Raw genomic sequence first — 26014 nt, forward strand, 5'->3', positions numbered from 1 at the left:
ACACATTAGGAACAAAACGTTTGATATGATAAACTGAGCAGAAAAAATAAGTCACATCCAAACGACACAGGAACTGTATCGGTCACGTGGTTTTCCTTAAAGTGATACGCACACCGACACGGGGTTTCATCTTGTCTGCTCGGCGCATGTGTCGAGGTTTCTGTGTTGTCTGGCCCATCACTAGTTACAAGCCCATCTTCAAGTAACTTGATGTTCCTTTGACTGCATATATTATTCAGAAATATAAGATCCATGCGACTGTATCCAACCTCCCTAGATGTGGCCGAAGGAGGAAAATTGAGGACAAAACAAAGAGATGGATAATACAAACGGTAACAAAAGAGCCCAGAAAAACTTCTAGAGATTAAAGGTGAACTTCAATCTTACAGAACATCAGTGTCAGATCGCACCATCCAATGTTGTTTGAGCCAAAATGGACTTAATGGAAGCGACCATTGTTGAAAACAAATCATAAAAAAGCCAGATTGGAATTTGCCAAGCCACAAAGCTTCTGGGAAAATGTCCTATGGACAGATGAGATACAAATGTTACTTTCAGGTAAGGCACATCAGCTCTATGTTCTAACACGGAAAAATAAAGCATATCAAGAAGAGATCACAGTCCCTACTGTGAAATATGGAGATATTCTGTTATGCTTTGTTGCATCTGGCACACGATGTCTTGACTCTGTGCAGGGTATAATGAGATCTCAAGAGATTCTAGAGAGAAATGTGTTGCCCAGTGTCAGAAACCTTTGTCTCAGTCACAGGCCATGGGTCATGCCACAGGATAATGACTCAAAACGCACAACTAAAAACACCCAAGCATGGCTAAGAGGAAAACATTGGACTATTCTGAAGTGGCCTTCTATGAGCCTTGACCAAAATCCTATTGAGCATCTTTGGAAGGAGCTGAAACATGCCGTCTGGAAAAGGAAACCTTCAAACCTGAGACAACTGAAGCAGTTTGCTCATGAGGAGTGGGCCAAAACAGCTGCTGAGAGGTGTAAAATGTTAATAAACAGTTATAGAAATCGTTTCATTGCCATGATTTCCTTAAAAGTTGTGCAAGAAAATATTAAGTTAAGGGTACCATCATTTGTGTCCAGGCCTGTTTCACGAGTTTATTTTTAAAAAATAATTCTGTTGAAGCATGTTTGAAAAGCAATGTCTGATTTTTCTTTTGTTCATTTTCATAGAATTTTTATTCATCATTACCTTTTTCAGATTTAAGTTATTTCTGTGACCATTGTGGGGTTTTCTTTCATTAACCGAGGGGTTTTGTGTACAAAATTCTGAAATTAATGTCTGAAATTTGGAATAGAAAGCTGGTTCTTATTTTCTTTAGGCATCTAATCATATTTTTTAAACATAGGTTTTCTTCTCAGGGTAGAGGAGAAGAAAACTGACGTCAGAGTGTTCCTTCTAAATTTCTTGTAACATTTTTGGTCTATAAAGTCACAACATTCATAGTCTATTTTAAAATAGACATTTCAGTTCCATTAGTCTGTTTACTTTTCACAATCAGGCATTTTCTGTTTTTTATATATGCCATATGTTTGTCCTTAACTTGATCTGTTAGCACATTAGCTCCACTAACTTTTAGCCATAGTAGACATGTTTTTTTAGTAACAGCTGAATGTAATCATGTTTCTAATTAGTCAAATGACAGACTGTTAAATTGAACATTAAAACATATTTTAACGTGTTTTTTTTTTTTTTTTTTGCTATCTAGTAAATATCCCAATGTTCACTGAGCAAGCTGTCTGTCGCAAAGGAAAAAAAAGTCCGTTTTCAAAGTATTGAAATATTTTTTGTTTCACTCTACTGAACATGATTACATCAAGTTTTGCTCCATATTCAATAAATCAACATAAGACACATTTGAACAGTCAAATATATTCAGCAATGACTTTGGAAAGCAAAAATACCTATACTGTACATTTAAAATATTTTTTTTGTTGTAGTTGTACTTTTCAGCAGCAAAAATGCCTTGTAACATTTTAGGTCTACAGAGTCAGAATATTTATTTCCCGTTATTTGTGGATGTTGAAGTTACAACAGGGCATACCGTTAACATTTTTACACGCTTGTAACCTGCGCACTCGAATTATGTGCACTTCTATTGAGTCCACACTTCACACAGTACTGTAGAGTGGCGTAGGGTGCAGCCTGAGTATTGGGTCAGGGCCTATTAGTCAAATGCATAAATGAGCCATTTGACTAATAAGTGATAACCAGAAAGTTCATTTTGAGTCAGCTGCAGACCATTTACCTGCTTCACTAGATGAAATGTAGCTAGCTTAGCTTCATCAATTCATACAAAGATTCCTCAAGGCAACCATCCATGCCATCTCGCACGGACGCTCAGAGCACCAGAGTATTATCACCAAGTATGTTCAATCAATAGAAAAACCGCAAAAATGTTGTAATGGTGAGACAATATAATTAGTGAGTTTTAAAGTCATAGCCTACCTTGGATTCGGTTGCAGAGAAATGAAATGACCTAACTTCTGTATAAAAACACTAGAGGCCAGTGTTTCATCAGGTATGACTGACCGGATAGTGAATGGTACATTTTTAATAAAAAAAAAAAATTATTATTATTACAGCTTCTTCTCTTTTCACGAATGTCTTTTTTAAAACAGTTTTCTCATTTTCTGAAAAACTGAATTTTAGGGTTTCATTATCATTATCAGCCATAACCATCAAAATTACAAAACTTACCACTCCATGAGTTTCACTTTTTGAAATGACAGAACTGCCTGGACTAGAGACTCAACAGTGAAGAAAGGACAGAGTAGTAGACTGTACTTCTTCAGGAAGCGATGGTCATTCACAGTTTGCAGCAAGATGCAAACTGTGAATATAACTGAGGTCTGAATATAAGGAAAATATTCAGACCTCTTTAAATTTTTACTGTTTCATTGCAGCCATTTTCTAAGTTCAAAAAGTTAATATTTCTTATCACTGTACACTTACAGAAAAAAAATTAGACATTGTTTTTACAAATTTATTAAAAAAGAAAAACTGAAATATCATATGGTCATATGTATTCAGACCCTTTGCTGTGACACAATTCACATGCTTTGCTACTTGACAGGGTTAGAATTAACACCAAAAGTTTCAATCTCCATCTCATCAGGCCAGAGAATCTTATTTATCATAGTCTGGGAGTCTTTCATGTGGTTTTTTGGTAAACTCTATGAAGGCTTTCATATGTCTTGCACTGAGAAGAGATTTCCGTCGGGCCACTCTGTCATAAAGCTCCGACTGGTGGAGGGCTGCAGTGATATTTGACTTTGTGAAACTTTCTCCCATCTCCCTACTGCATCTCTGGAGCTCAGCCACAGTCATCTTTGGGTTCTTCTTTACCTCTCTCACCAAGGTTCTTCTCTCTCGATTGCTCAGTTAGGCTGGATGGCCAGGTCTAAGAAGAGCTCTGGTCATCCCAAACGTCTTCCATTTAAGGATTATGGAGGCCACTGTGCTCTTAGGAACCTTGAATGATGCAGAAATGTTTTGGCCTAATCTGTAACCTTGCCACAATTCTGTCTCTGAGCTCCTTGGGCAGTTCCTTCCACCTTAAAATTCTCATTTGCTCTGGCCTGCACTGTGAGCTGTGAGGTCATATGTAGAAAGGTGTGTGCCATTCCTAATCAAGTCCAGTCAGTTTAATTAAACACAGCTGGGCTCCAATGAAGGCGTAGAACCATTTCAAAGAGGATCAGATTCAGGGGTCTCAAACTCCAGTCCTCGAGGGCCACAGTCCTGCAACTTTTAGATGTGCCTCTGCTGCGCCACACCTGAATAGAATAATTAGGTCATTGAGGCTCTGGAGAACTGATCTAGACAAGGAGGAGGTAATTAAGCCATTTCATTCCAGTGTTTTGTACCTGTGGCACATCTAAAAACTGCAGGACTGTGGCTCTCGAGGACTGGAGTTTGAGACGTCCAACAGCATGTGTCTGAAACATGAGTGTCACAGCAAAAGCTCTGGATACTTAAGACCATGTGATGTTTCAGTTTTTCCTTTTTAATAAATTTGCAAAAATTTCTACATATTTCTTTTTTCTGTCAAGATGGGATGCACAGTGTACATTCATGAGAAATAATATGAACTTTATCGATTTTAGGAAATGGGTGCAATTCAGGCTCACTGTTGGTTTCATTGCAGCCATTCATCCATCCATCTTCTCCTGGCTCCGGATAAGAGGAAGATGGATGGATGAATAGCTGCAATGAGGCAAAGAGTGAAGCATTTAAAGTGGCCTGAATATTTTCTGTACCCAATGTGTATCCACACAAGTTTAACTTAAATTAGCATGATGACTTGAGGGAGAGAAAAATAAACATGGTAAAACTTGAAGGGGACATATCATGCAAAATCCACATTTTTAATCCTCAATTTTTTTTGTGTACTTTGAGTGGTGAAAAATGTTTTATTTATTCTCTCCTTTTGCTGCATACATATCTTTGTATTCTTTTTAGGTTATATTTTTCACTGTTCATCTATTTTCTATTGTCTACAATGTTTTCTTGGCTATGACACATTGGCTGTGGAACTGCTAAACAAGGCCATGACTCCTCAGTCATGGCCTTTGTGAGGCAGTTTGGTCATAAATAATTGGTTTCATATTGAGAACACATAAATGAGAGTTTAGATTTTTTTAACTCTATCAATTATTATTGCTACTCTCTCTTTGAGAAGAACATTTCTTATGACAGACCCAACACATGTAAGAATCTTTTTCACAAATGCTTTCATTGGCTGCTGAATCAAAAATAAACCAATAGACAGTTTCATATAACAAATTTAATGTCTTCTCTGAGCATAACAGACATTTATTCCATTTTCCTCTTCAAAGTGTAGTTGTTCCTCACAGTCACTGCAGTGCTCCAGCAACCTCTCAGTGCAGACCTGGAGTCCTTAGCATCTTTGTGACTATTGACAGTCAATAGGGTTTTCCTCCAACGGCACTGAGCATCTCCAGTCTCTCCGCAGCTGTGGGCATTTCAGGTTTAATACCATCTCTTCTTCTCTGCACCATTATATTATGCTGCAACGAAAACAACACACATAAGAACTGTACTGATCACATGCAACCACTGCTTCATCTTATTAATTAAAATTGTTCTCAAACCAATTCTACACAAACTGAAAACAAGTGCATATTTTCACATCCTACCCTAAACTGGATTCTACTAGTACCTTCCTCCTAAAAGGAACATTTTCCCTTCTTGTTATGAAGTGATGGCTGCTCTTGGGTGCCAAGTGCTCACCATTGTAACCAGTGTTGTATAGTAACGAAGTAAAAATACTTCACTACTTTACTTAAGTATATTTTGGAGTACTTCATACTTTCCTGGAGTATGAAAATTTTTGATGATTTTCACTTTTATTTCACTACATTTCCGAACTTAATTGCGTACTTTTACTCCGATACATTTTCAATGTGTGGTTTAGTTACTCGTTACAAAAAAGCGAGAGAGAGAAACAAAGTGTTTTGACCCCACCTACTGATTAGCAAGTAGCAAGCAGGCTACCGAACAAAGTCCGTAGCCTGCTTGTCTGGGCTTGTTCATCACCACCAATAGGATACACCTTCTTCTTCTTCTTTTCTATTATGGCGGATCACAAGCAACTTTAAGGTGCATACCACCACCTACTGTACATGAGTGTGTAGAAGCATTACTTCACATCTATTAAATTCTATTTTTTAATTTTGTATTCTTAAGATAAATAAACAATGCTTTCCTTAATTTGTGAATATCTGTTATGTTTCCTTCATTTCCTAATATACCTTTAAGATTCCATTCATGCCCTATGTTTCAAACTATTCTCTTTAATTCTTCCCTTTCGAGTTCATTTGACTTACAGTTTATCAATATGTGTTCTACATTTTCTTTCTCTCCACATCTCTCACATTTATCATTATTTTTCCTCCCTATTGTATAAAGCATGTCATTTAAGTAGGTATGACCTACTCTTAATCTACTAATTATTATTTCTTCTCTTCTGTTTCTTTCATTAATGCTTCGAATTTGAACTGACTTTTGTACTTCATATAATCTTCTTCCTTTCTTATCTTCATTCCACATTTTTTTGCCATTTCTTGATTTCTTTACTTTTAATTAGAATACACCTGTTTCGCTTCTCCCATTAAACACAAAGCAAGTCTCGCAATCAGTAGCAGCCACATGGAAATTCTATCTTACAAAAACTCCCCGTCCAACTTGAAGAAACACATCGAGATAACGTCTTATGAAATGGTTATAATCCTCCTGTTTCAGTAACTATAGTTTGGTCACTAGACACTACTGTATTGTGAAACGTTGACCATAAATGAACTTTGTTTGGCATTGTTTCAGTTCCATACGTGGTGTATTTAGCTTAGGCTTAATGTTGACTGTAGCAGGCTACCTAGACTCCTCTGTTCAAGGGGGACAGAAGCCATAGCGATAGCAATTTAGACTAAATTTAACGAATATAGAAAAGGCATGCAAGTTCAAAACCAGGTTTACAACAAAGGTCTCCCTCTTCAGATGCCAATAAGCTGCATTTCCCTCCCAATTCTTTTTTTCTTTTGCATAATGACCAGTTGTGTGCACCACCTACTGACTGTAGCATTGACTGATTCACTGATTTGTGAAGTAGAGTAATCGTAACAGCTCTTTTTCTTCATGTTGGCCGCATTTTCTGTACTATTTATTTTTCTCATTTTCAGCACTGACCTTACTTGAAGGGAAAACTTAAGGCTTACAAAAACTTTGTATTTTCTGTCCTGGAGGGTTTACTAAGAAGCTGGTTCAGTTGTAAAGCAGGTTAAGTTAACCTTGTGCTATAGGTAAAGCACCTCATTTTCTTAACTAAATGATGCCTGCAGGTATATCTATTAGCAGGTTTAATTTTGCCTGCACTTGGTTGTGTACATTATTTTAAGTGTATTTGACAAGTTTACCAAAATATAAAAAATGTCATTCAAACTGCATTTGCTTTGTTTTACTTTTTACTTGTAATTTTCATTACATTACTTGAGTACATCCATTTTTACAGTAATTTCCATACTTAAGTACAAGAAGTTTCAGATACTTTAAGACTTTAACTCAAGTAACATTTCAGTCAGTGACTTAGACTTTTACCAAAGTCATATTTTGGAGAGGTACTTGTACTTTTACTTGACTCTGAGATTTCAGTACTTTATACAACACTGATTGTAACATCTTTGCAATTTGAGGTGACAAATTAACACATGCACCTACTACACAAATGCACGCCCTCGCAAACAATCCAAAAGTTAGCAGGTCGTACAAACGGGTTCATATTCATCATTGCAACCTTTCCCCACATAGTCATGTCTGGGCTAGATCTGGCATCAGGATGGCACTGTTGGCTAACTGCTGGCACAGCAACTGCTATTTCAACCGGAACTAGCCCCATAGTGGTTTGGCGTACATGGGCTGAATTTGTATACAGGTCTGATGCTAGCAATTCTGATACCACAAAGCACAGATCCACAGTCAAACATTCCCTGTACCAACATGTTTTTTTTCCCCACAACAGCCACTCAGCAAGGAAGAAGTCATTACTTCAAGACAAACATAAAAAGTCAGATTGTTGTTTGCAGATGCACAAAGGGGTAAAGATCGTCATTTTTGGAGACATATCCTGTGGTCTGATGAGACTAAAGAAGAACTGTTTGACAATGATGACAATCGTTACATTTGGAGGAAAAACGACAATGCTGTTACCATCCTACCTGTGAATTATAGTAGTGAAGGAATCATGGTACGGTTTTGCTGAACTGGAGTATTTATTAAAATAGATAAACGCCTGCCTGTTATTGCTACTGATCTGATCCAAATAGTAAACTTATCGCTCTCATCAGGCGTTTTCCCCCAGGCTTTGAAAACAGCAGTAATCAAACCACTGATAAAAAAGAACAATCTGGACAAATCTCTACTTTGAACTACAGGCCGATCTCCAACCTCCCATTCATCAGCAAAGTTATTGAAAAAGCTGTGTGTAAACAATTAAATAGTTTCCTAACGATAACCAACTGCTTTGACTCCTTCCAGTCTGGTTTCTGATCTCACCACAGCACGGAGACTGGCCTAGTCAAAGTGTTCAATGATATCCATATAAATACGGACTGTGGGAGAACCACAGTGCTGGTTGTGCTGGACCTCAGTGCAGCTTTTGACACTGTTGACCATGACATATTACTGAATCGACTGGAGAGTTGGGTCAGACTCTCTGGTCCAGTGCTTAACTGGTTTGAATCTTACATAAAGAACAGGGATTTCTTTGTTTCAATTGGAAACTTCTCATCAAAGAGGTCAAAGGTCACATGTGGGGTACCCCAAGGTTCAATCCTAGGACCCCTCTTATTCAATATTTATATGTTCCCACTACCTGAGGTTATAACAGAAAATAATATTAGCTACCATAACTATGCAGATGATTCACAGCTCTACATTACGATGTCACCAGGTGACTCTGAACCCATCCAATCACTGAACAGATGCTTAGAACAGATAAACGTGTGGATGTGCCAAAACTTTCTCCAGCTGAACAGAAACAAAACTGAAGTTATCATCTTTGGACCTAAAGAGGAACGATCTAGAGTTATAGATCTAGAGTCAATGCACAGCTTCAGTTATTACAACTAAAAACCAGCGATCAGGCCAAAACCTGGGAGTAGTTATGGACTCTAACCGGAACCTCCAGAGCCACATAAAGACAGTTACAAAGTCGGCCTTCTATCACCTGAAGAACATCAGGTGATAGATGTTCTATTGTAGATTTTTGGACATATGCTTTAGCAGTGCTGTGGTCAGGATCAGAGGACGAATGTCTCAGCCAGATCTAGAGAAACTCCTCCATGTGTTTATCTTTAGTCGCATTGATTATTGCAACAGTGTCTTCACAGGTCTGTCTAAAACAAATCCATCCTCCAGCTGCAGCTGATCCAGAATGCTGCTGCTTGCGTTCTCACTAAAACCAGGAAGATAGAGCACATAACAGCAGTTTTAAAGTCCCTCCACTGGCTCCCTGTAGCTCAGAGAATAGACTTTAAAATACTGTTGTTAGTTTATAAATCACTGAACGGCTTAGCACCACAATACATTAAAGATCTGCTGTTGTTGTATCAACCTTCCAGACCTCTCAGGTTTTCCGGTTCTGGTCTGCTCTGCATCCCAAGAACCGAACATGGAGAAGCAGCATTCAGCTTCTATGCACCACAAATCTGGAACAAACGTCCAGAAAACTGTAAAACAGCTGAAACACTGACTTCCTTTAAATCTCGACTGAAAACCCAGCCGTTCAGTTGGTTTTGAAACGTAATCAATTAAGAATTTAATGATGGAACTTGACTTAATGTCACGTTTTGATCTATGTTGCATGGCTTTGTGTTTGTTATGATGTAAAGCACTTTGAAATGCCTTGTTGCTGAAATGTGCTATACAAATAAAATTTGATTGATTGATTGACAACACCTGAATCTCCATCCTCCTGCCCTATGGATCACATGGGTAGGTTTTGCTTTCCTGTCTTTAGTACTTAGCATAATTTGTAAAAACAAAAAAAAAGCTAAAGTGGAATAGATCCTCTGTATAAGTGGGCCCTGCACATAGCAGGCATGCAACCTGTATTTGTGTGGTTTAGGTTTGTGCGACACGCGATGGAATTGATTGTGGGGAATTAAGTGAATGGCTAAAATAGTGCTTTTACAGTGGAAGCTGATAGGGGTTCTTGCCATTTTTTTTCTAAATAGTTTTTTTTACTCTTTTGGATAGCCAGGGAGTTCAGAATTTGTAGATTTTAAGTTCACTTCTAGAAAGTGGCATTTTACTTTAGAATTAAAAGGAGGTATAGAATAGAATAGAATAGAATTACTTTATTCATCCCAGCAGGGAAATTATTTCGCAGTTACAGCAGCATAGAGACAAGACACACAACAACCACCACTGAGTAGCAATGTAGACAAGATAAAAATAAAAAAAAAATATAACACGCTGTCAATATGTTTTGTTTGCCGTTTTGGCCTGGGGGATCCTGAAGCTTAAAGCTTTTATTTTGTCTTAATTGTAAAATAAACTGTCTTTTGCTACTGATATCAACTGTTTAGTGATTGTAGCTTTTGCGTTACATCAGGGGTCTCAAACTCCAGTCCTCGAGGGCCGCAGTCCTGCAACTTTTAGATGTGCCTCTGCTGCACCACCTGAATAGAATAATTAGGTCATTAAGGCTCTGGAGAACTGATCTACACACGCAGGAGGTCATTAAGCCGTTTCATTCCAGTGTTTTGTACCTGTGGCACATCTAAAAACTGCAGGACTGCGGCCCTCGAGGACTGGAGTTTGAGACCCCTGCGGTTACACCCAGTGTCAGAATTTATTTATTCTTTGTCTTGGGGAGGGGTTGTAACATTTCCACAAGCACAATATGAAGGGAACTGGGATTGGGACTGAACAGATGTATAGCCTTAAGAAAACCAGTAATGAGTGAGGCTAACCATAAAAAATAGGCTTCAATTTGCCGGAGAGCTTAAAGAGTAGACTCTGGAGCAATGGAAGAAGGTCAAGCAGTTTGAGTCCAGATTTACCCAGAGTTCCAGAGTGATGGGCACATCAGGGTAAGAAGAGAAGCAGGTGAAGAGATGCACTCACCATGCCTATTGCCTACTGTAGCAGCCTGTAGGATAGAGTTTCTCAACGGGGGCAGAAACACTCCTGGGGGGCGTTCAGGGGTCGACAGGGGGCCTTGGCAGAAATATTTACAAAAGGGGGTTGCTGCGATTCTTTTGGGGGTGTTTTACTCAAAGGTAAATTTTACACCTTAAATACACAACATCAATAATTTAGACTTTGACCAACTGTGATGTATAACATTAAAACATGCATGGACATGCAATTGTATTGATGGTAGCGTTTCTTCTCTTCATTGTTTCTGTTAGCTTCTTGGTGCAACTACTCGCTCCTGCCACTGTCAGTTCGGCGTTACACCGGCCACTGGCCTTGCTGTGATTGCTCTGATTCAGCTCTTTGGTGTTTGCTTTTCAAATATTTTATGTTCTATTATAGATTTTTGGACATATGCTTTAGCAGTCCTGTGGTCATGTGAAAGCAGCAATGTATATTGAAAAGGGTTTTTAATGTCTGTCTTGATGTTGCATGCTTCCAGGGAAAGCCGACAACAGAATATCGCTATTATAAACATGTAATGATTAAAATCACAACATCCCTCTGAAAAATTAACCAAAATAAATAAAGAAATCCTTCCATGATATAGAGAGCAAGTGGTCTTGTGTGCAACGATAGCACCAGCACTTTGAATTATTTTCATCAGCGTACTGGGATTTTTTCCATTGTTGTAAAAGGTTTATGTGGGTCTGCCTTTCCCCATTGATACATTCTCCAATAGTTCCGCAGAATAGGGGGTAAAAGAAAAACTTAACAAAACAAAAAAGCAGATGTGCACATTGGATATGAAAACAAAGAGTCCGATGCTGAATAGTGAAAGATCAAGAGCTTATGAGTGGCAGATCAGGTGAAACACATGACGATTAGGCGGCGCAGCCAAATGAATGGAGTGTTGAGTGAAGATTACTGATTACTGAACGGCAACAAAAACAGGAAACAAACTAATAACAAGAAACTAAAGGGGACACAACAATAAACCAAGCGAGGATAATACTAATCAAAGGAAACTGGAGAGGAGAAGTGGAGACGGTTCTCTGCACCTGCATCATGGCAGTTGCACTGTTGCTGAGCGGATGGCTCTGCAGAGGGTGGTTAATGCTGCACAGATGTCTGTGGGGAGCAGCCTTCTCTCCACCATGGACCTACATACTGAAATGCCGGAGGAGGGCACTCCACATCCTGAAGGACTCCACCCATGCAGCACAGTCTGCTCCAGCCCCCGGCCTCAGGCAGGAGACTGAGGAGCATCCAGGGAAGACCACCAGACTGAGAAACAATTTCTTCTCTGCAGTCGTCAGACTGCTGAACTCAAGCTGCACTTAATTCAGATATAGCTCACTCGCTCATTCATTCATTCAGTCATAAGGTACTCCATTATTTATTTATTAGACTTCTTGATCTGGGACCTGAGTCAGAATTTCATACCACAAGCAAGCAATTGCGGAATGGTATGGCTTCTTATCAGTGGTTTACATGCATGGTCTGAGTATGGAAACAGACGCTGAACAGATCACGATCACAGAGACGAACGACTGCTGGCTCTAAATCAAAGTTTTGCCAGACCCAAGGCCTGCCCCTACCCTAATTGACTAGTAAGGCTGTGTACTGTGGTTGGGAATTAAAGCTGCAGCTCTGTGCAGCTTTCACAGAGATGCACCCTGTGCAATATAATTGGATATATCGCATTTATAGCCATGCGATATAAATATATTGCTGATGATATCAGATGATATCAGATATCAGATGATATATATAAACATCTGATAAATATATGGGCAAACCAGGCTTTACTGTTCTTTAAGGTACCATACACCAGAGATCTGGCATAGCGCCAAATTGCTATCGACCTGTATCCAAGACAGCTGGATATCCTGGCTTTATTAACTGTTATAGCCGTTATAATAATATTCAATATTTCCGTTAAAGTAGCTCAAATCTTGATTTTTTAAAATGGAAAATTAGGTAACACTTTATTTGACAGGGTATGCATAGGACTGACATGATTCTGTCATAAACATGACAGAAACCTATCATGGACATGAAGGAGTCTTTATGAATGTCTGAGTGTTGTCATGAAGTGTCATTCGGTAAATCATGACACTTTAATGCAAAGTTGGCACTTTTAATGGACTTTCAATTAAACTTTCAAAGCAACTTTGCATTAAAAGTGTCATTTACTGAATGACTCTTCATGACAACAGTCATAGACATTCATAAAGACTCCTTCATGTTCTTGACAGGTGCTTTGTCATTATGACAGTGTCATGTCAATCGTATGAACACCTTGTCAAACTGTTCCCGAAGATGATAGATATTTGTTTTCCACAAGAAAATGACACAAAGTACCATTTTGTGTTATGTCAGTTTAGCCAGAAAGTCTGGCTTCTTTTAGCCAGGATATCTGGAAAATCCTGACGTAATCTGCTGCCTGTTAATCTGTTGAGAAACAGCCCTGAACAGGAAAGGAGCTTGAATTTTCTACATACACCTGACACATGTAACCGGTCCGAGCATGTGATCTACACTCAATATCTGATCTGCCAAATCCACCATCATGTAGCCCATTTTTCTGTTTTAGCCCCAGAAGCAATTCTGTTCCAGGACCTGACTGACCATGTACCAACTCCACTCTGGCATACAGCACTACAGAAACCTGATGTGAATTCAGACTTCTAAATGGTTTGTTGTGTGTTGTTTATGCATATGTTCCTTTACTTTCGTTCTAATGTTAAAATAAATAAACTCACCCAATATTTTCTGCAGTTCTTATATCTCTGGAAGTAAGCTGAGCACTTGCTCCTATCATAGTTGTAGGTGTCCAAACACTTGTGAGAGGCATCACTTTCCTGAAAGAGTAGGATCAGTTCCAATCATAGAGCAGCACTCGCCATCGTCAACACTGTCCAGCATGGGGAGGATCAGTAACTTACTTCTAAACAGGGGTTTATGTCCTGGTTCGAAATTTTTCGGGACGTTTTATCCATTTAGATCTGTGAAGAGAAACACAAGAAAGGTTCTAGTTTTGAAATTATTTGTTCTTGGAAAACTTTCAGCAAGCAAGTAATCATCGTTTCAGTTTAACTAGGACAACTTCCTGGAGGGGCTGAGCTGCTACTGCCATTACCTCTCTACTTTTTCTGTGAATTAAAAAAAAAAATGTCCACTTTACAATCGGCCGGAATTCCTTACATAGAAAACATTTTAACCAATTTGAAAAAACTGACCTTGACTATATTGTTGATAACGAGCATCAACTGGAACAGATGTAGCTGACTTAGAGATATATCTGTACAATTGAATTGTTTAGATATTTCTGTACATAAACTGGTTTTGTTGTTTTGTAAAGTACCTTGAGATGATATTTGCTGTAAACTGACATCATTTAGTAAAATCAATAAGTCAATTGAAATTTAATTTGAATAACATGGTCTTAGTTGTGTTTTAAAGGGATTACATTGGAACCTGATTGTGATGAAAGAGAAATAGTGTAGATTGGTTTAAATTAGAGGTGTGCCGATCGATCGGTCACCAATCATAATCGGCCGATTTCCGTGAAAAAGTGTATGATCGGTGATTGCCAATCACGGTCTCTTGTTGCCGATTGTTACAACTGGGATCGTTAAATCTGATTATGCAAACAAGTGTGCAGGTGCATGCTTTTGTGTGGTGCCTGGAGGACGATGGGGGACGTCTGATTGGTGGCTTCCTTGATGTGACGAGTATAAAAGCTGCTGACGTGGACTTCCTGAGAGATACCTCCTCGGCTCATCTCAACCGGCCACACTGTGTGTTTTGTTTGTTAAACATCTTGGTTTGGAGTTTGTAGGAGTGAGCTGCCATTTATGTTACCTTAGTTCTTTCCTGTGTTTTTAGTTAGGGAGGTAAGTTTTGTCCTTTGTTTTATTTATTTTCAGTTAGATAAGTTAACTATTACTCAGATAGATTCTTTTGTTTGTTGTTTTGGCACTAGCTCATTCTGAGGTTATATGCTCCATTTTTGTCATATCTAAATCAAAGACATATAAACAGTAGGGGCCATAGGGAGCTCAGGAGGAGAACTAGGGAGCTCAGGAGGAACACTAGGTGACTCAGAAGGGGCACTAAAGGACTCAGAGGGGGGACTAGGAAGCTCTGAGGGACTAGGAAGTTCAGAAGGAGCAGATATCCCACTAACTGGGGCCGAGAACTCACTAACTGGGGCCAGAGACCCTCTTACTGGGGCAGGATGCGCAGACACAACAGCGGCTGGAGGTGCAGGGACAGCAGCTGCAGGAGGTGCGGAGACAGGAGCGGCGGCGAGAGTGAAGGCAGGATTGGAGGCTGCAGCAAGCTCCGGACGAGGAGGGGCTGGTGCGGGCTTGGACACTGGGACTCTGGTGGCGCTGGAGAAGGCGCTGGTCCCGGAGACGCTGGAGCTGCAGGGAGCGCTGGCTCCGGGGACGCGGGAGCTGCAGGTGTGGCACCTGTCTCTGAACTGCAGCGGTGTCGAGGGGAGGAAAATCTGCTGCGGATGTGACTGGAAGTGTGGAGGACGCGGGGGCTGGAGCTGATGGTGGTGCTGGTCCCAGAGTTGACGGAGCGGAGGTGGTGGAACGGAAGGACGGGATCTCTGGTTTTGGAGGCAGAGGGTCATCATTCATAACAGCCAGAGCTGTCAAGCATTCCCACTCTGCCTCCTACCATAACTCCACCAGTCCCAGGTGCAGAAGGCGTGGAACCCAGTATTCCAGAACAAGAACCAAACGAGTGGCGAAACCCAGCCCTTTGCAGGCAGAGTAGGGTTTCACCACCGCCTCCACATAATCCTCGATGGTTTGTGTTAGGTCCTTTAAACCATCTGGGTCCATGATGTTATAATGGTAGTTCTGCCTCACCAAACGGTCTGGTCGGGTTCTTCTGTCATGAAGTGCGGTGTAGAGGTGGTGAGGCAGAACGCTGTAGACCCAGGATGCGATAAATAAATGACTTTAATGCAAAATGTTAAGGAAAAACACAGTCCAACATGGTTCAGAACAACGGGCAGCACGGCCGAGCGGAAGCCAGGCCTCGACGCCGGTAGCTGTTCGTTTACACGATGGACTGGGTACACAGACGACAGAAACTAGAAGCCAAATGAGACGAGGACCCGATGAGGAAGAAGGAACACAGGTGGGATTAAATACACAGGGAGTAATCAAGGAAACGAGACACACCAGGGAGCAATCAAAGGGTAAGACAGGACAACAGGGCGACTCAGACAGAAACTTGAAATAAATACATAGAAAAACACAGAACATAACACAATCCTGACTTACTAAATCCAAACTTCCTGAGAGCATAGCTAGCTGAGTAATGCTGGCTCTGATTTGCTGAGCTGACTGAGCTGAATAATTCTGCGAAATGCCAGGAGGAGGCAGAGATGGATTTTTTTTTTTTTAAGATTATCTATTTCATGTTAGAACATAGCAAAAGTTTTATTATATATGTAAAATATTTTTTATTGTTGTTTGTTTTAGTTGAATGCTGTTTGGTGTGAGAGTTCACTGCCAGGTGGAGATTGAGAGCCGCTTCGTCTGTGAAATATTACTACCAGTAGAACGTAGCAGCGGTCCAACAGCAAGATCACAACCAGCGTCTTACACCACTAGCTCGTTGACTTGAATTATTTTGCAGGTTATTTCTTTAGCTTTCTGACCATCGTGCTCTTCTGGGTGAGTGTTGGTTAGTTGTGTGCTGCTTAACCTGCTGTCTGGCCACTCCAGATGTCTTTTTTTTTTTACCTGTATTGAGCCTCGATATAGTCAAACTCCGTCAAGTGTTTGTTTTTTAAATGCCATATCAGCTTTGTTATGTTGATGCATTTTAACTTCACCCCCGAGGTAATTTTCCGTCGCAACACGCAAACTCCTCCATTCACTGTTGTGTTAAAGTTCCTCACCACATTGCTTAGCATTTATTGCTGCACTCTTGAGCAGTGCGAAGGAAAGCGGAGATCAGATGCACATGCAGGCTGCAAAGTGAGACACAGGTGATCGGGTTTGATGATCAGCAACACAAGAGTGATCGGCGATCACCGATCAGACACTTTTTCACTGAAATCAACCAATTATGATCAGTGGCCAATCGATCAGCACACTGCTAAGGTTATCTCTGAATAGAGAACTTTAGGGTCTATAGCTGAAACAGGTCACACATATACATTTTGAAACGTAATCAATTAAGAATTTAATGATGGAATTTGACTTAATGTCATGTTTTGATTGTTGATTCTATGTTGCATGACTTTGTGTTTTTGTGTTTGTTATGATGTAAAGCACTTTGAAATGCCTTGATACTGAAATGTGCTATACAGATAAAATTTGATTGACTGATATTTACAAGTAGATCCAAGCACACAGAAATAGCATGGGTTAGCTTGTTGTTTGCATTAGCATTGTTATCATAGGCCAATTACTTAAAATAGCACAACTCACTACTCACCCAGACAGAAACAATTGACAGCCATTTACTACTCCAGAGAAAGGTATATAGGACACCCATGTTCTTACTTCATTTTGCTCCTGCAGATGGCTGTGTCCAAAAATATTTCCTAAAGATTAATAAATTGTTGGAGCAGATGACTGGTTCCCTCCTTGGTCATATGGACCCAACAGTTTTACAGGTCTCTTTCTGTCCTGATAACTAGTCACAGCCTTGCTCTCGGTAAAAACAACTATCATCTTTGTATTTTGCTTTCTAAATCCTCTTTTAACCCTGTTTATTGTCCAGTAGCAGAAACACTTACATTAAGAAACCACAGGTGTTGAACTGAAATCCTCCTTTAGTCTAGAAAATGTAAAACCCCTGAATTGCATTATTACAAAACTTCTATAACCGTCGGATTGAATAATTATGGAATTGTACGTATTTATTCATATTTTAAAGATATGTACTTTTAGGACTGCCATCTAGTAAAAACAAGCTGCATGAGCTGGCTAGTACTGTCTAAAACTCAGTCACCATATCTTCTAAAACAGCCATCAGGCAGATCAACAGTTTGACAAACAGTTTGCTTTGTGAAGCACCGCCTCGCTGGGAGGGAATCAAAAAGCTAACATGCCAATCAGGTGCAAGTTGGACGGGTTAAAGTAAGAGAAACCAGATACTCCATTCAGAGCACACTGAAGACCAGCAAGCAAAACATTCACAGAGTGGATATAGTAGAATATCAGAGTTCAGGAGATACAGGGTAGACAATTTGACTGAATCAAGACATTGCCCAGAAGTTCAGACTGGGAAGCTAACTGGCAAATTGCTAGCTAAGTATGTGGAGCAGGAAAATAGGTCGTATTTACTTTAATTTATACAAACCAATTGCCTCAAAAAGATTCAATTACTGCAACATATAAAAGACAAGTGTAGTTACACCGTGTGATTTTGGCAAACAATATTCTTAAACTCATCCAAAATATTATTCTCCGTAAAACTTCTTTTATTTTCTGCTTACAGCAGCAGCAGCAATATATTTGCTACATAGATTAAAGATTCATGGTCTCATTATTTGACATGGTTGTTCTGTTCAAAACCTTTTGGTTTGCTTGAGCAGAAATGGTGTAGTGTCTGGGCATGTTACAATGTTCAACTTTTACCACCCTAAATCCTCACTACTTTCCTATAGTTCACTTTTTATTTTATTTTACTTGTTGCATGGACTCAACTTAAATAGATTAACTTATAAAGCTTTTTTTTAATATCCAAACGTTCCTGCCACTTGTTTAAGATGAGTACAAACAAGTTGATGATAATTAAGTGATGTTCACTTGAACTTTTTTTTAAGTCTAATGTTTTATTTTACAGTGAGGAAGGCCGGAGTCTAGCTTTAGCAAATGGCTGAAGGCATCTGATCCACGCTTCAAACTCAGTACCTGTTTGCTTTACGGCAAAACTTTGGTAAGGTTAAATTTAGTGGCTAAAGAAAGTCAGACGGTTTATTCTCCAATGTGAGAAAATCACTTGAGGTAGTCAAGTTTCTTGTTTGATCAGATCTTGTTAGTCATTTACATAGTATGATTACTAATTAACGGTTGATTCTTTTGTATCTAGATGCAATGTAATCATTCAATTCATAATTGAAGTTTTATTATCGGGATGCAGCAGATTAAATATTTCATAGTATATTTCACTGATTCCTTTCATACAGTCTAAGTTCCCTGACAAGGAGAAATGACCTTTCAGAGAAATATAATTTTGATTGCTTTGAGTATAATGATATTTTACTTAATCTGACTGATATGATCTTCTTTAGCGCATACTGATGCTTCGTAGGCCTGTCGCGATAAACGATAAATCGATTAATCGTACAATAAATTAAAACTATCAACGTCATTTTAATTATCGGCATTATCGTCTCTTCCGGCCTTTTTCTCTTTCTGTTAATGACAGTGAATGAAAAAAAGGCTCAACTCCGGTGCTCTCCACTGAGCCTCCCTTCCTCATTTCCTTAGTGTAAAGCCCAGCGCACACGACACGATCTTAGAGCTGTCGGCCGATTGTCGGCCCATTTTTAAAACCTGACAGACCACACATTAGCCGACAGAAATCCTAGGTATAACGGTTCGATCGGGTTCGGTCAGGCCCTGTGGTGTCCAACAATGGGCACAAAATAATGGCTACAAGTTCAGTGAACTAATTTTAAAACCAGGCATTAATCAATGCTTTACTACAATCAACCTGCAATGCATGTGGCTAGTGTCAGCGTAAAGTCCTGACTGAATGAAAATTATTACAACCTATTCATGTCACGTTAATGAAGAACAGCTGAAAAGTTACCGGGTTTATCAACTGCGGTAGCAATTTCGCTCCAACTCCTCCTCTTGTCATTTCTATATTCTTTGCATGTTGAATAAACATTAATGTTGTTTCCACGTCGGCTGGACTTCGGGTTGCGCCGTGTCAGCTGTTTGGGATTCCCCGATGTAATTTCCCCTCAGAAAACACGGAGGAGAATCCGCGCTTTCTGATTGGCTACCTGTCACATTCAACAGGCTACGTTAAGCTCCCAGTGGGGAAAACCCCTGATTTGGATCGGAGCGGCAACGACGATCTACCGTAACACACCACACAATCTTAGAAAGACCAAAGGTCTAAGATTGTTTAAGGGGAAAAATAGGAGCAAAAAATCCCGTAGTGTGAACTATTGCATCAGGTAGTCAATGTGCCCATTTTCTCTATTTAAATCTAATTATTACTGAAGGGCAACATAATATACAGACTTCATAATCTGCACTCGTTTGGTTGAATGCAGTATTTATTTACACTTTGGCTTTATGTTGTTTAGTTTTTATCAAGTACATTTTTTGTTAATGGAGACCATTTTATTTTTGTTTTTGGTTGTTTTGTTTATTTTGTTTATCAGTTCCAGTGTTTAGTGTTCTTTTGAAAATAAAGTGTATCTATCTTTGGCAAAAAATCGCATGGATTATTATGTCATTTCCATTAAATCAGTGTAAAAAGGTCTTCAAACAATATTATCGTTTATCGCAATAATTTTTGAGACAATTAATCGCTCAGCAAAATTTGCTATCGTGACAGGCCTAATGCTTCGCAGTGATCATTTATAAGCTTATCAATTACAAGAGGTGTACTGTCTGTTAGAGAACATTAGTGAACAGACAGCATCATTAGGACCAAGGAACAAAAGCTGCAGATCATTTTTAAGGTAACAAAACAATTCACCATGTTATGAGCAACTCTTGGAGCATGGTTGTGTAGTGAGTATGTTTAATTTTTATTTTTAGGTAAAGTGTACCAATAACAAACTTAGTCAATGTTATTATAAGTTGGGCTAGTTGTCAGAAGATGCAAGTAAATCTCGGTGAGAGGGAGTATTTAAGAAAAAACACAAATTCACTGATTGAATTTTTGGCTGATAGCCGGCATATATTTAAATTTGTGCAACAAACACCAAAAGAAAAAAAAATATATAAAACTGAATGGCCATTCAGTTTGATAAATATTTACACATTCAATAAATCAATAGAAATCCAAGGGCAACATTAAAACATCAAATCTAAATAAATAATATGAATTACATTAACTATTTTAATACAGACTGATGGTTCACATTGATCATTTAAAAGCTTTAGTAATGAAAAAATGTCAACTGTAGGGAAAGCTGAAAGATACATATAAGTATCCTCACCGAGGCCTGTTTTGTCCCTGTCAGATATTCTTCAGAAATAAATTTACAGATGAGGAACTTTTACTAACATGTTTCACACTAGCAAGTGTTACAGAAAAAAGAGTTTCAAATGTATTTAAACCAAGATTTACTATTTTGGAGAAAATATGAAGCAGTGGGAAGATCAGCGTTGATTCAACAGCGAGAAAAAAAAAACTGAACAAAATCATTCACAATAACGCCAGGACAAATTCTGGAAAAGTCTGGACAAATTCTTTAACTGCGGAAAGATAAGAGTTAAATTTGAGCAGCCTCACTTAGGCCTGTTTACTGTCTGTCACATGTTCTTCAGAAGTACGTATACAAATGAACATTTACTGAAATGTTTCACACTAGCTAGTGTTACAGAAAAAAAAATCTATAAGAGTTTAAAATTTAAGTGATGAAGGAAATCACAAACTCATAGTCAGCACTGACTAATCGTGCTACCATAAAATAAAGCAGTAAAACAGTTAAAACTCTATGTTTAATGTAGAGGTATGTGTTTACTATTGCGCCTGGACGCACACACCCCCATACGCCTTTTGAATTATGCAAGTAGAAAACAAAAATACTATAGTTTTTTTTTTTTTTATTTCAGGTGCTTTTTCAAACATGTAGAAGAAGGTGCTCTGGTCAGATGAGACCAAAGCTTAGTTTTTGAAAAAATAAAAGGGTGGCTGTTGTCACATGGAGAAATCACACAAACACACACACACGCATATACACACGCACGCATCCAGAGTAAGAGGGCAGGGGAGGGGGTCACTGCTGACCCTCAGTCCTTATGTCCTACACACACACAAACACACGCACACACAGATGGCATGGATAAATCTAAACATATCTAGGAAAGGTTACAATCTATGTATTAATCTTGATATTGATGAACACTTATTGTTTTTTGTGCTCTAATTGTACTGTACTTTAATTTGCTCACAAGTGGTCACATGTGCCACTGGCACACAGATGGAGTGCTGCAGATCCTGAGAGCTGATAGCTGATAATCAATAAGCATGGTGACCAAAGCCCAGACGGTTGAGGTCTGTGAGCTGATGTTTTAAGTTGTACTGAAAATTTGTTTTCCGAAATTATTCTCAATCATCTAACACTTATTGTATTTCTCTTAAAACTCATAATGTTTATTCATTCTTTAATTGTATTATTTTAAAACACAGAGGTCAGAAGGTGAAGGAATATCGGATGTCGTTACAGATGGGGTTGGGGGGGGGGGGGGGGTTGCTGGATGGGGGGAGGGGCATCATGTGACCGGAAATTAAAATCAATTAATGATTAGGGTCATAAATCACTCATCAATCAAACTCCGATTAAAATTTGACAGAAGGGGTCCTATATACCTCTCTATTGATCCTAAATGATTGACCCAACCTGAAACTAAATAATTGTATGCTTCCAAGCTTTTGAAATCTTCCATCTGGCTCGTTATATGATATGTGTGCAGCACCAGAAAGTTAGTTATGTTATCGCCTTGACAATGAGTAAATCCTCAAGATTATATGACAAGTCTTTTTTACAGAGACTTTAAGGATCATTTCCTAAATAAACACGTACTTTTTCGAGATACCACATCTGCCAGCACATTTAGGGCATTAGGGTACTTGCTGTGATCCCTTTTGCTCTGTTTTGAACCGGAGAAATCCTGATCCACATCTGAATTTTGCGCGTCATCTGGCTCATGTGTCTGCAACCCAGCAATAGAAGCAGTAAGACTTGTTTCTGTCCTGGTGAGTAGTGAGTTGTGCTATTTTAAGTAATTAGCCTATGCTAACAATACTATCATTAAAGCAAACAACAAGCTAACCCGTGTTATTTTTATGTGATTGGATCTATTTGTAAATAATTTATTCTGCAAATCCAAATTCTATAGAGCCTCCCTAGAGGATATGGGGATTTTTTTTTCTTTTGTGTTACATGTCTGTAGTCCAGCTTTTTTTATGTATTAATCTTCAGTCAATTTAATAGATGAACTCTCACCTTGCTCAGACATTTATAGCTTTATGTTCATGTTAGTGACGGGATTTGACACCTTTGTTTGTCACACACAGAAACTCATCTACCAGCTACGTGCCGCCACGATGAGCTCCGCCACCCGTTTGTTGAGACTGGGATGATATGAAATTTATTTTCCGGTTTGTCGTAAAGCTACACTTACATTAATTATCTAATGCGCAGCCGCCCACAGTGTTCAGTCTATCCGCTCATCTGTATAAATACCTGCAGCGCTCTTCCCCGCTGTTCGCTCTGAACCAGCAGCTCCGGGAGGAGAAAGGCTGCCGTACCCCAGGCATCGCGCCAATCATTTTAAGGATGCCCCCGAAAAACGACAAAGACCCAGACATTATCATGAATCAATAAAATCCTGTCAGGCCAAATTTGAAAACTTTACGTTATGCATCGTTTCAGTCATACTCGCAATAATGTACTAATCAGTTCATGTGGCATAATTGAATACTGTAAGCCTTTCTTATGGGGCCATTGTACTTTCTGCTATAATATAAAACTTTTATGAGGTTTTTCCACGTATGTTAACATCTTGTTGTGAAATATCTGAAGTTTTATATCTTTTTTTTTAGGATGTGAATATATTTAAAATTTTAAACTGACATTTGTGACTGTATACAAAATAGACCATCAAATATTGCAGTAAGCATATTGCAAGGGAGCGCAAAATTGTTGCAAGGGAATGCAGAAGAAAAATTTTTCCTCATGTCCCCTACTGTATATTACCTTACATATGAATGCTTGTATTTCTAAGTAAATGTCCAATTAAATATCTGAACATATAATTTAAATGATGTGATCTTTACCTGTTAGACAGTGATCCTCCAAACTCTGGCATTGTTAGTTTCGGCTCCTGTTTTTAGCTGTAGATTGTTGATCCACTTTTCTCCTCTTTTTCCCGTAAGTTTTTTAACATTAACTCCCTTGTGGCCAACAACCTTTGGTATACAAAAATAACGTTTATCTTTCTCTCTATTAAAACAGTTGGAACAACCATCCAAGACACAAACTTTGGGCAACAGACGTAAACAGGCTGCATTTACTTCCTGACCCCCCATTTACATTGCGTGATGTCGGTCCCACATCATCTGCAAACCAGCAATATGTGGGCAAGGCCTGAGAAGTAGTCTTTTCACTTTCTTAAAAAGACAGAGGCCCAATTTCACATTCAATTTAGAACTGTAACGATTCCTTAAATGATTCAAGTAAAGTACCTCAATTATTAAATTCCTCTAGAAAAATGAATCTGCCTCAAAGCTTAGTTAAATTATGTTTTATTATTTAGCCCATTGTGTCCCCCCTGGGGGGTTATTTGTGTTGGGCTGCGCTCTCACTTCCACCTGAGTTGTAAGTAAGTGCTAATTGTTAGCTGCATAAAATCCAATTTTCAAGTTTGTTCTGGGATCATTTTTTTGATTGATAATAATGTCTGGGCTTTTATTGTTTTCGGGGGACCAATAAGCGTCCTTAAATTGAGTGGTGCGTTGCTTGGAGTAGGACAGCCTTTCTTTAACCGGAGCTGCTGCCTGATAGCGGTGAAGAATGTGGAAGGTGTATTTATGTGATGCTTTACTGATGAACCAGAAAATCTTTTTTTGATCATCCCGGCCTCAACAAATTTGTGGCGGTGTGCATCGTGGCAGAACATAGCTGGTAGATGTGCCTCAGTGTGTGACGAACGAAGGTGTCGAATCCCATCGCTAACATGGACAGAGAAGCTATAATGGCTGGGAAAGGAGAGAGTTCATCTATTAAACTGACTGAAGATGAATACATAAACTAAAACTGGAGTATAGAGATTTTTTTATAAGCGTATTTGTGAGCCTGGCTCTTTATTATTAAGTTGAATAATTTCAGATTTTTGTATAACTTTTCTGCATGTTAACTTGGAAAGTGAGATATTATTGTTGCAGGTTAATTTTCTAAACTACAGAAAAGTTATTGTTAGAGATGCTCAAATATGAAAAAATTGGACCGATGTTGATATCTGATAGTAATACTGCTGTTATGTTAGATTTACCAATATTTATGTTTTATCTGATTACTCAATTAATCGTAAGAGTAATTGATAGAATACTCAATTACTAAAATATTTGTTTACAGCAGCCCTAGTTAAATTGTGAAGTCAAATTTCTTTTAGGTCATATATATGTGGCATTTTTATAACTGAAGGTATCATAGTTACTTGATTGTGCCATTTTACGGCATGATCTTGGAAATTGAATAGTACTTCGTCTTTAAAAACGTGCGCATGCTTAAAGTGGCAATAAAGTAAATGAATTCAGAGGATGATATGTTTATGACCTGATAAATATGCACCATTTAACAGAAAGTAGCTGTGAATGTTTGGACCTGAGGGAAGGAGTGAAGCAGTTTGAGTGACAACACCGTCACAATATCAGATGTCACTAGAGAGTAATGAATGAAGAACTGATTAATGAACCTTTCTATAAAAGCAATGGGTTTGAAAGTGTCATTGGTTCACGAGGCTTCATCAACACCGGCTGGTTAAAGCTCCGCTGCCTGTTCAGGTGCTGTCATGGAGAAAGTCCACCTACCTTTACAAGGACACCTACAATACGACGCTGGGAAGACTATAGGAACCGCTGTGGACCCACACGGCTGAAGATCATGGCTCAGTTATGAAACAAACCGGAGTGACGCTGGTATCACACTGCTGTAGCCCTACTATCTGCTAAATCCTCTCCAAATTAAATCATATGACGTCCTGCTCCAGAAAGCTACAAACAACTAGCAAACTCGTGCTTCCAAATGCACTGACGCCTGCTACAGCGTATCAGGAAACTCCGCCAAAGTCGTCGTCACCTGAACGTAACATAAAGCCAATGAAAATGCAGGAAAGCGCTAACCCTGTCGCATGACAGCCCGGCGGTCCAATGGGATTCCTCCTGCGATCCGTTCTTCCTCCTATCGTTGTGAAACAGAGCAAAGCACTAATAATGATTGACAGGATAACTAGCAAGTCCAAAAAAAAGCCGTTTATTGAAAGGCCTCTACTAGAGATGGACGTGAGAATGGCAGCGCCGTCAACAAATCACATGAAGCAGGGCACCGGAGTGGGCGTGGCCACTGTATAGTGCGGTTGCAT

At 39.1% G+C, this 26014-nt stretch overlaps 1 protein-coding gene across 2 annotated transcripts; it reads right to left on the reverse strand.

Moving 5' to 3' along the window:
- Nucleotides 1-4795: 4795 nt before the first annotated feature.
- Nucleotides 4796-25798, reverse strand: chchd7 (coiled-coil-helix-coiled-coil-helix domain containing 7). Of its 2 annotated transcripts, none has more exons than XM_028025703.1 (4): nucleotides 25776-25798; nucleotides 13637-13696; nucleotides 13454-13552; nucleotides 4796-5059 (listed from the first exon to the last, which is right to left on the reverse strand). In XM_028025703.1, the coding sequence occupies exons 2-4, from the start codon at nucleotides 13688-13690 to the stop codon at nucleotides 4955-4957; spliced, it is 258 nt and encodes an 85-aa protein (XP_027881504.1). In that variant the 5' UTR covers nucleotides 13691-13696; nucleotides 25776-25798; the 3' UTR covers nucleotides 4796-4954. The 2 variants fall into 2 exon arrangements, with proteins under 2 accessions (XP_027881504.1, XP_027881503.1); XM_028025702.1 differs by lacking the exon at nucleotides 25776-25798 and adding an exon at nucleotides 25464-25718.
- Between the last annotated feature and the right edge of the window lie 216 nt (nucleotides 25799-26014).

The sequence above is a fragment of the Xiphophorus couchianus genome, chromosome 8 (assembly GCF_001444195.1).
Source record: "Xiphophorus couchianus chromosome 8, X_couchianus-1.0, whole genome shotgun sequence".
In the NCBI taxonomy this organism is placed as follows: Eukaryota; Metazoa; Chordata; class Actinopteri; order Cyprinodontiformes; family Poeciliidae; genus Xiphophorus; species Xiphophorus couchianus.